At 35.3% G+C, this 11,279-nt stretch overlaps 1 protein-coding gene across 4 annotated transcripts; it reads left to right on the top strand.

The window, feature by feature from the left end:
* Nucleotides 1-286: 286 nt before the first annotated feature.
* Nucleotides 287-8,102, top strand: LOC113286718. 4 transcript variants are annotated; one of them, XM_026535316.1, is made up of 15 exons: nucleotides 287-368; nucleotides 447-571; nucleotides 664-783; nucleotides 883-1,068; nucleotides 1,166-1,330; nucleotides 1,452-1,621; nucleotides 1,695-1,847; nucleotides 1,958-2,322; nucleotides 2,398-2,586; nucleotides 6,061-6,174; nucleotides 6,278-6,489; nucleotides 6,565-6,775; nucleotides 6,937-7,174; nucleotides 7,268-7,418; nucleotides 7,502-8,102. In XM_026535316.1, the coding sequence occupies exons 1-15, from the start codon at nucleotides 305-307 to the stop codon at nucleotides 7,796-7,798; spliced, it is 2,760 nt and encodes a 919-aa protein (XP_026391101.1). In that variant the 5' UTR covers nucleotides 287-304; the 3' UTR covers nucleotides 7,799-8,102. The 4 variants fall into 4 exon arrangements, with proteins under 4 accessions (XP_026391101.1, XP_026391100.1, XP_026391102.1 ...); XM_026535315.1 differs by having other exon boundaries at nucleotides 652-783; XM_026535317.1 differs by lacking the exon at nucleotides 1,166-1,330 and having other exon boundaries at nucleotides 652-783.
* The last annotated feature ends 3,177 nt before the right edge of the window (nucleotides 8,103-11,279 follow it).

The following is an 11,279-nucleotide window of genomic DNA, read 5'->3' as shown; positions in this document are numbered from 1 at the left end:
GACTTGCCATGGTCTTACTGAGAAAGGGGACCCACCATAATAAAAACCAACTGCCTCTACAAGTATTACCAAATTAGTAGAGAATACGTACATTGCACCTGTGTTTGTCCCTTGGTTTTACCTCATAACTAAATAACAACTGACACAGCTAATAGAAATAGCTATACCTGTCAAAGTCTTTTATCTAACCGGTCAAGCACGGCATCTGTTTCTTACGTTCACTACTTCCATAACTGTTATATATATTAAGTCTTGTTTCAGCTTTTTTTTTAGCATGTATCTTGTGTTTCCTCCGATATTTCTCATGGAATCTGTTTCTTGCAAATGGCTTTTACTTTCGTTGTTTTGCCTTTCTTGGGCAAACTCGGGTACGCAATCATCAAACTGCATAACCTTTGGGTTTCGTTTTTTTTTTTTTTCCCCAAATTTTTGTTTTTTGGTTTCAGGTTTGTCCGCCTTGGATGGAGTGAAGGGTGGGAAAGTAAGAGGTGTGAACTTAGGTGGATGGTTAGTTGCTGAAGGATGGATGAAACCTTCACTATTTGATGGCATTGGCAATCTAGATATGCTTGTAAGTTTTTTTTTTATTTTATGATTTCGTGTGATTTTGCTTATGTTCTTTAAATTTAGGTGGTTACGTATTTATCGAAGTTTATAACGCAGGACGGAGTAAAAGTTCGGCTTCAATCGCTGAGCTTAAATAAGTACGTAACTGCAAAGTATGGAGGAGCTTCGGGTGTTTTTGTCAACATAGATAAAGCCGATGATTGGGAAACCTTCAGAGTAAGAGAGTAACAGAAATCTAATACTTGTTTTTTAAACTATTTCTGTATCCCTTAGTTATGGCCTATGAGCAGATTGTGCAACTACTCTTTGTTGCAGTTATGGAGGGTGAATCAGTCGGATTATCAGTTTCGTACTGATAATGGAAATTTCCTCTCCTGCACTGGACCTGGGGCTAATGTCAACACAACATCAAAACTACCGTCTTTGAATGAAACATTTACTATTACTCGATCTAGCTTTGATCGTGTAATTATTAAACATTCTAGCGGTGCATATCTGCAGGTGGGATATTCTCAAGAATTTACACTTCTCAGTTCTCGCTTGACATCTGGGTTGTTGTAATTTACAGTTCCATATGTTATATTGTTGGCATTTTTAGGCAACTTCTAGGAATGAGCTCAAAGCAGACTATGTTGGGATCCCATTATTTACTGATGATGCTAACGCAGCTATTTTTAGAATGACTTTTCATGGTAACTATTTGCAAGGAGAGTACCAGCTCTCCAATGGGTATGGACCAGAAAATGCAACAAAAGTGCTTACTGTAATTTTCTATGTCCTTTATCTTTCAATTGCAGTATCAACCGCTTGGATTATTTTCTTGTAAATGAGAAGTTATACCTTACCGGTTGTTATGATCTTTAGAAATGTTTTTTGAACTGCAGGAACATAGGAACAGCTACATTACACAGGATGACTTTCAGTATCTTAGCCAACACGATATAAACACTGTCAGGATTCCTGTTGGGTGGTGGATTACCAAAGATTCCAATCCACCAGCTCCTTATGTTGGTGGTGGTTTGGCAGCTTTAGATAATGCATTCAAATGGGCACAGTGGGTCACTTTTTCCCTTGTCATCCTGGTCCCTAGTTTTATTCACATCGACTTACTTTAACTTGCTGTGCAGGGAGTTTGGCATGAAATGCATAATCGACCTTCACGCAGCTCCGGGTTCCCAAAATGGAAAGGATCACAGTTCTAGTCGTGATGGTTCTGTTGACTGGACGAAATCAGATAATATCCAGCGAAGCCTTGATGCTATAGAATTCCTAGCTTCCAGGTAAGATATGTTTATCTCTTACATATTAAAAATAACTTAAACAGTTACCTGGACAATTATATCAGGTTTCTATCCGCAGCTCCTAATGAGCATGTCATCTTTATATGCAGGTACGGAAACAATTCAGTTCTATTGGGGATTGACCTTTTGAGTGGACCAAAGTCTCCTGATGTTCCTTTCAATACCTTAGAAAAGTACTACAATGATGGATATGCCATTGTGAGGAAACATTCGGCCACTGCTTATGTAATATTATGTCAGTTGGTTGGCGATAATGGTGCAGACCCAGACCCAACAACGCTTTATAATGCCTACACTGGTAGTGGCAAATCAAACGTTGTGGTGGACTTGCACTATTATCATAACAATCCTTCATTCTCTAATATGAGCCTACGGGAGAATATCAATTACTTATATGATACCAGGAAAACTCAAATGAATTCCCTAAACCCTGCTGGGCCATTGGTATTTATTGGTAAGGCTTTTTTCGCAGAAACATACTTTGTGTTGATTGTTAAGTCAGATATTGACTTGTTGGAAATGCATATAGGGGAATGGGTAAACCAATTTGGCAAAGGCGGGTGGTCTCAGAGGGAATACCAAACATATGGTAGTGCACAGTTAGATGTGTATGACTCAGCTTCTTTTGGCTGGGCATATTGGTCACTCAAGAATGATGCTGACAATCATTGGTCTCTCAAATGGAACATCGACAACAATTACCTCTTGCTAACGGCAGGTAATAAATATCCCTTTTCTTTTTTTTTATTGCGGAAAATGGGTCATTTGTCCAAATATTTTTTAATCACGGTTCAAATGGACGAGTAAAAAATAGTTCGGGTGAAATGGACAAAAAAAAATAGCAAGGATGAAACTGGATTCATCCTAGCTTAAATTTAAAACATAGTAAGGATGAAACTTTATACATCCTGTGTAAATTAAAAATAAGAAAAAATATTTGAAAATGGGAACGATGAAACTGGTTACATCCTGGCCATTTTTAGAATTTTGGTCATTTAAACGGTATCTAAATCTAAATGTCTTTTTCACTCAGGAATTGTTGATTTTGGTCTTTTTAACCAATTTTGTGTTTTTATTGGTCCTCTATTATGTATTCATTTATCTTAAAATAGTTGTCCGCTTATAGTCATATTTTTCTTTTGCTAAACTTTCTAAGTATACTCCTAAATTTTTATAGTTATAAATTTACCTCTAGAAATCGGAAACAAATGATTTGATATCCTTCCCATTTTTCTCTATTCTTTTTTTTTCCTAAAATTTTAATTATAGTAATAACTTAATATTTAATATCTGTAGTTTTATAAAGAACCTACAATTGGGAATATCTCCACTAATTAGAGGATACTAAAAAAAACATTATGAAGTAATTTGAGTAATATCCTATCCTAGTAAATATGGTAAGGCTAAGTTACCCTTATCTACCTCCAAACAATATATTTTGATTTAAATTTAATTATTAATATTAATATAAAGGCTAGAGGAAAAAGAAAAAGGACTTCAAAAGTTTCATGTAATTTAAAATAAATAACAAACACCATTACCTTACCTCAAAGCCCATTATATCAGAACTAGTGTTTAACATGCTGAAAGGGTTTGAAATCCCAATTTTCTGGGCTAGGGGCTCATCATTCGTTCTCCAATTTTTTTTTTTTTTATTGTAGAGTAATCTACTTATTCTTTTTCAACTGGTTGATTCTCATTCTCTAGGACTTTTTTTTTTTTTTTTTGCTAAATCACAATTTTTATTTAAAATAAAGAAGCTAAAAAGAAGTTGTTACAATAAGAGGAATAATAAAACAACCAAATAGAAAAGAGGCCAACACTTTAAGGAAACTTTAACAGAATCCATAGTTTTTCCTGTTTGGCATCTCAACTTGTATTAAGTGAGCAGGTCTTCCAATGTGATGTATAACTTTTCCCATTTGTAGAGTCATTCCCTTCTTAGCCAATTTGTCAGCAGAGAAATTGATTTCTTTAGGACTTTGCCATCATCTCTCACAGTGTCGTCTAAACAAGAAGATTTTGAAGCTTGACATGTCCCTTGTGCATTCTCTTATGAGATCCCAACTCTTCCAATATCAACATTAAGCTCTGCATTTCTTTGATCGTTTACATCTTCTGAACTAACTTAAGTTGAAATTACCAGCAAGGAGGTTTCCTTTGTCTTAAGAATTAAGCTACATTGGCATCAGAATGCCCAAAATTCTTGCAATGAGAACAAGCATTAGGTCTCCATGGTTATTCTTCCTTCAGTACCCGTTTTACATTATCTAGTAGAATAGGTAAATCTTCTGGAAACTCACAATCAGCTGCAACTTCAACCAAAACCCTGATATAGGACATCCAAGTCTTCAATGTTCTTGGAGTACCGGTCATTATTGAATTAACGGTTCTTGCAATTCTAGATAATCCTAATCCTCTTTAAAGATAAAGAGTAACCTGTCTGAGAAAAATCCATACCGGAACTGAGGTAATAACATCAATATTTTTTGAAGAGCAATGGACCAGGGACGAATTAGAAAGAGTTTCTTAGAGCATCCACAGTGGGCGAGTATAACCAAAAATTTTGGATGAGATCGTAACGCAGTGGGACGGAGTAAAGATTAAATCCCAGCCAAAGATCAAATCCCAGATCATATTTGGTCGCGACCAAATACCAAATCCTAATATAGTCGGGCGTAAATTTAAAGTACGCTTGTTGCTGGGCGGACACCCAACCATCCGCCCGTTCACTTACTCATCAGGCGGGCACCAAACCGTCCGCCCCATTCAAAATGAAATTCATCAGGCGGACACCCAATCATCCGTCCGTTCACATTTCGTCAGGCGGACACCAAACCATCCGCCCCATTCAAAATGAAATTCATCAGGCGGACACCCAACCATCCGCCCGTTCACTTACTCATCAGGCGGACACCAAACCATCCGCCCCATTCAAATTTCGGGCGTAAACCAATTTTACGCCCCATTCAAGCGTACACCAAATTTACGCCCGTTTTCGTGCGGTGATTAATTTTACGCGCGACCAAATTTAGTCTTCTCCCCATAACGTCACAGTACAGATTAAACTCATATTTAGTCTTTTTTTTTGGTCTTTGATCTTTGAGTTTAGTCGTACCATTGCAGTCGCTCTTAGCTATCAAAATTTAACCCAATTTTAACATTTATTCAAGCATGTCTTCTTCTTGAGAAAATTTGGACAAGAAAGCTTGTTCACGATAAATAGTGATGGAGAAATCTCCTTTCAATTTCCACTGAGCAACTAAACCTTCTTCCACAAAGGGAAATTAAAGTTTCTTCCCAAGAAAAATACCCTAATACATAACCTTCACAATCAGAAAAATGATTTTTGAGTTAACTTGAATTGAAAACATCTATAGGTATGTACTCCATCGATTTCCTTTGCTTCATCAAAAGCAATATTGGTAGAGAAGTTTGCCTGGAGATTTCTGTTACCTAAACAACCAAAATATTTTAAAGATGTCATTCAAATTCAAGAAAGTTTTGGACCTGAGATTGGATTAGGTTTAGGTCTATTGGCCCCAAATAACGGTGGAAAATATCCAAACCCAATGTTAGTAGCAGATAAAAAACCAGGTTTAGATAAATCTGCAGCGGAATATAGCAAGGAGGAGGAAAAGAAGTAGAAACAAGACTTGCAGTCATAGAAAAAACTCATAAACAAAATCACCTCTAAGTTTCTAGCCACGTCATCAAACGATGAAAGAGAAAATAAACTCAGGTGTTACGTATGTTCAAATCAACTAAAGTAACAACGAAAATTCTATAAAAGTAAAATTTTTAAAAAGAGAGTTTCTGTTAGTGAATTTCCCTTTATTTTGGAGAAAAGGAACCCGACCATGAGTTAACATGCGAATCAACTTAGTTAGCGAGTTGATTACGATTTTCTTTCTTCTCAGATCACTATTTTCGCTCCCTTTAATGAAAATCGTTTAAAAGTGGGAGAGTGGGATGAAAGATCGTAAATTTTTCTTTAAGTCCTGGGATGAAATTAAATATCTGGTGTTCAGTTGATGTTACATTTGAAACCTAAATGAGAGTTATTTAACTATCTCATTTTCTCACTTTACAACAATTCTATTATTTCAATATTGTTTTATAGATATTTCTGATCGAATCAAACACTTACTTCATTTTTTCTTTCCGTGTCTTCGAAATTCGAAATTCTCAGTCAAAAAGTCGATAGTCTGGAAGATTGCTTTACCTGTTTCTATTTTAGTGGCATCTATCACTTGCGTGTTAGGCTACATTTATCTATCCAAGAGAAATGAGACTCGTAAAAGAGGTAGATTTATACCTTATTCTATTTTACTTTATATTTTAATTTATGACAATACAAATAAACTGCCTTCTTCTTTCTTTTTTTCCATTTTTTCACGAATGCTCAGAAGGATTGAAAGGTCTCCATGGGGTGTTGATGGATTTGATGAAATCCAAAGGTACCTATAATGACAATCCAGATAATTCGTTTGATGAGGGTAAAACAGAAGGAGAATCACGGGAACTGCAAATATTTAATTACACTTGTTTATCCAATGCTACAAACAACTTCTGTGTGAATAATAAATTGGGACAAGGAGGTTTCGGGCCAGTTTATAAGGTAAGTTGAAATTCGCTGATAACTATAAAAATATAAGTTATGTTATTGAATGTTACTAATCGGGGTGGTTTTTAGGGTAAATTGCAAAATGAGCAAGAAATAGCAGTGAAACGACTGTCTAAAACCTCTGGACAGGGTATTGAAGAGTTCAAGAACGAGGTTACATTGATATCCAAACTTCAACACCGAAACCTTGTCAGGTTGTTTGGTTGTTGCATTCAAAGAGAAGAATACATGTTAATATATGAATACATGTCAAAGGGTAGCCTGGATGCATTTCTATTTGGTTTGTTTCTATTCTGCTTTGTAACGTAATCTTCTTGAATGATGGCCTTACATGTGAAATATTCAAATTCTGAAATTTCCTTCCAAATTTGACGCATCTTTCATATACGCGAGATAATTTTTTTACCACGGCTAATTGAAAAATGTTTGTACTGACAACAGATCCAAGTAAGAAAGCAGGACTTGATTGGGATAAGCGCTTCAATATCATTGGAGGGATTACTCGAGGCCTTCTTTACCTGCACCGTGATTCGCGTTTAAGAGTTATTCACAGGGATCTCAAAGTCAGTAATATTTTATTGGATGAAACCATGACTCCAAAAATTTCAGACTTTGGAATGGCACGGATATTTGGTGGTGATCAAATTATTGCTGAAACTAACCGGGTTGTTGGTACATTGTAAGCGCCATATTTCCTCGACAGTCCTTTTAAATTTCAAATGTCCCGTCTTAGTTACACATATATATAACGTATTTTCACAATCAAATGCAGTGGTTACATGTCTCCAGAGTATATAATTGGAGGAACGTTTTCGGAAAAGTCAGATGTCTTTAGTTTCGGGGTGTTGATATTAGAAATTGTCAGTGGTAAAAGAAATAACAGCTTTTTCAACCCTGAACAACCTTTAAACCTCTTACTTCATGTAAGTATTTATGTATGTCATCTCTTAAGTAGATTAGTCTTTCATCGATTATTAGATTATAGAATCTAAAATTTGTTTTTCAGACTTGGAGACTTTGGAACGAAGAAAAATGGTCAGAGGTTGTGGATGAGACTTTATGCGATTTGTATTCTCCTCTAGAAGTGAAGAAATGTGTACATATTGGCTTGTTATGTGTTCAGAATAGAGCAATAGATAGGCCAACAATGGCTGAAGTGGATCTCATGCTTAGCAGTGAAACTGATCGTCCATCTCCTAGAGAACCCCCGTATACTTTCTCTTCATCGTCAGAAAGGCAAAATTCAGATCCAAATCTTTGCTCAAGTAATTCTATCACTATCACTGAAGTGCAGGGTCGATAAGATGCTAGATATATATTTCAATCATTCGAATTTAAGAATACATTTACCAACCAAGTAACAATGATAGTATTGTTATTTTAGAATTGCATATCATATGTATAATTACATGAAAATTATATTTGGGGTAAAATAAAGTTTCTTACAAGCCTACGTCCCATGGATGTGCGGCCAACTAGATTCTTATGGTTTTATATAAAGCAAACCATGTAATGCTTCTATTCTGATTCGGTTTCACTTGGTTCATATGTATTTCTATGAGATTATGAACAATTGAACAACTCTATGAGAAACACAATTAGATTCATTTGATTGTCTTTCATGATTGATTGATCATCATAGTTGATCTAGAGTGTTAGATGAATGTGGTTAAGAAAAAAGTGTTCATATAGATAACTGCGGTTAACTAGTATTGACACCACACCAAATTCAAGTATTAGTAACTATATTTCGTAACAAATTTATCTCTGTTGCGAATTTTCTTGTTGCGAATTTCAGTTGTGAAAAATTTGTAACAGTTCATAGTAGTTACGACTCTCACAACTGTTTGATTCAGTTGTGATTCGCAACTAAACCAATTTGTATGCGTGCAAAAAATTAATGTGGCTTCCTACACTTTGAAACTGACTCACTATTTACCTCACTCAGATACTCGGGAATCTGAGTCAATTCTCTTATTTCTATTATTATCGAATCTCGATCATTCATTAATTCTCATCTCCTTCTCTTTCTCGTTCCTCATGTAGTCTTTGAACCCTAATGAAACCCCAAATCCTTTTCCCTCTTCTAGAGAAAGTTATGAAATCGTTCAAATGAAAACCTATGTTCTTCATCACTTAAACAAATCGAAAACCAATTGTCTCTCATCTTCAAACAATTTTTTTTCTTGTAAAACAAATCAAAACCAAAAAAGATTTCTCCCTTAAATAAATCACTTATACAAAATATTTTTGGAATTAATTTCTTAAAGAAAAACTCGCCAAAAATAAATTCAAGTATACACAATATATCCACAATATAATGGTTATATAGTGGAACTCCTCTTTAGTTTTCCACAAAATGGGACTAAAAGAACATTTCATTCACCCATAAAATGAGTAAGTATCCTTAGACCTTTAGGTCCTTAGATGAAACCACACCAAGACCAAAACAATACTTTTAATTAAGAACTCATTTTCTCCAACAGTTGCATTAATAGAATGTTAAAGCAAGTTTCGGAGTATTCCTTGCTGGTTTAGCTAGGAGTTGCTGCTTGCAACATGACTCTCACAGATGCATTGCTCTAAATCTTGTAAATATCAGAGTATTGATTTTTGTATGCAATTAGCTTTTTTTACTGCACCTATTTGTTCATTTAGTGTTGTACGGCGACATCTTGCTTTTTGATGTTTATTGATATCATTATATTATGTTTGTTGCATTTCTTGTGCTCCAGATGCATATTCATAACCATATGCTACAACTATCGATATCATAAAGTTGTATTTCATCTCTGCAGATTGTAAGATTTGTCTGGTAACAACCACTAAATTGAATGTTGCATGTGGTTGTGGCCATGATGCGGAAATGGTGTACTGCAACTTAGGTGTGGCGATTCGCAACTAAACCCATTTGTACGCGTGCGAAAAATTAGTGTGGATTCCTACACTTTGAAACTGACTCACTATTCAGCTCACTCAGATACTCGAGAATCTGAGTCAATTCTCTGATCTCTATTATTATCGAATCTCGATCATTCATTCATTCTCATCCCCTCATCTTTCTCGTTCCTCATATAGTATGTGAACTGATAGAAACATTTTTGTGTCTGATATAATCTCAAGTACATGTATTATTAGTGCTCGATTTTGTACTTATTTGGTAATTTTATGTATTTTTAGGTATTTTTGGAAAAATGAGCTTTTGCGGCGAAGTTGGCTCGAAAAGCGGTTTTTTTGCTCGTGGGAGAAAATTACTATACGTACCCTCACTTTGGATAAGGGGTAACCTAATTACTAAGGAGCATCCCATTTACAGGCAGCTGCTATTCGCACCCCAGCAGAGGATAAGGGGCACAGCATCTTCTTCACGGTTTGAAATGAAATTGGCGGGAAAAATTGAACATCACAACTGTTGAATTTTGGGAGAAGATTCGATCGAGTTCTTGGGAGATTAAAAGGCTGTAATTTTTTGGGCTTACTCTTTGTACTTAGAGAAAGCTAACAGGAGTGATTGGAACGACTAGAATTGGCCGGATATCGAGTTTTTGAAAAACAGAGGTGCTGATTTCACGAGACTCTGTTGAGAAGGTGTTTCAACAATTCAGGGAAATTAAAGGCTAGAAAAGCTTCCCCAACATTCGTAGTTATCTAATAAGAGTTTGGAAGGATTGGGAGAGTTCGAATACGCGTGAAGAGAGTTTGGCAGAAAAAAAAACTCCGAGACTTGCTGAGGAGATAAACCAAGATTTTGGGGAGGATTTAATCGAGATGTGGCATATAAAAGGAGGGGGGATAAGTAATAGAGGAGTTACGCAACCTTAGGAGAAGTTTAGAACTCAACAGAGAAGGATCATTCGAGTTGCAGAGAACACAGACGAGAGGTAGAAGAAGAACACAGAATAGACCATCAGAGTCAGTTGCAGAAACCGTGGCCTTTACTTTCATATTCAACATCCTTTGTCACAATTCATGTAACACTTACTTACTGTTCGTAAAAGTTCTGTTAATCCTTCTCTGTAACAGCGATCTTTGTAACAGATATAATTGTTACAAAATCACAGTTTCATATCTTTTCTCCCTTTTAATCAACTTTTGAGCAACAAACATGTATTTTGAGCAAGTGATTAATATGAGGAGCTAAACCCCATTGCTGAGGCGATAGAGGAAGCTATTTTTCCAACAAAAAGCGGTATATTTTATTTTATCTATTTATTTCAATTATTGACATGATTATGTTTCCTTGATTGATAATTGTTTGAATGATTTTCGTTAAGTAGTTGTTATTTATTGTGATAAATCATGCTTAGACATAGGTTTTGATTCTCTATGCTCTGGACTTACACTTGTTATTTCGCAAATCTACTCGTTGCAATAGTTTAGAATCAAATAAAGCGAAAAACATTGCATGAATATGAATACTGGATTAAATCACTTTGAACTTGGAAAATAGTGGAATCTTAGCCTCAGTGTTCTTTTACTTTTGAAATCATCTTTGTTTGAGTTTTCTATAATTATTAGTGAGTTTTCTAGTTTTGTTTTAAATTTAAGTCTAAAAAAATCCTTCGCAAGTCTGAGAATCGAACCATTTTTATCACTATCTACAAAAAAAATCAATTTTTGGCGCCGACGACGCGGATTTGCTTTTAGGGTTTTTAGATTTATTTGTCTTTTTTTTTTTTTTTTAGGTTTTTATTATTTTTGTTCGACTTTACGTTTTTTGATATTTATCTTTTGTCTACAGGTTTTGGATCATAAAGAATATTGAGCTAAGGAGTTTGGTAATT

The sequence above is a fragment of the Papaver somniferum genome, chromosome 6 (assembly GCF_003573695.1).
Source record: "Papaver somniferum cultivar HN1 chromosome 6, ASM357369v1, whole genome shotgun sequence".
NCBI lineage: Eukaryota > Viridiplantae > Streptophyta > Magnoliopsida > Ranunculales > Papaveraceae > Papaver > Papaver somniferum.
Note: the sequence above shows the minus strand (reverse complement) of the source record. Positions and strands in the feature narration are given on the sequence as shown.

Excerpts from the sequence above, each read along its gene's own strand:
- LOC113286718 (XM_026535315.1), top strand. The coding sequence starts at position 305 with ATGGAATCTGTTTCTTGCAAATGGCTTTTACTTTCGTTGTTTTGCCTT. Across the intron at positions 1,069-1,165 it reads CTAGCGGTGCATATCTGCAG|GCAACTTCTAGGAATGAGCT; the intron begins GTGGGATATTCT and ends TGGCATTTTTAG. Across the intron at positions 7,419-7,501 it reads CTTTAAACCTCTTACTTCAT|ACTTGGAGACTTTGGAACGA; the intron begins GTAAGTATTTAT and ends TTTGTTTTTCAG.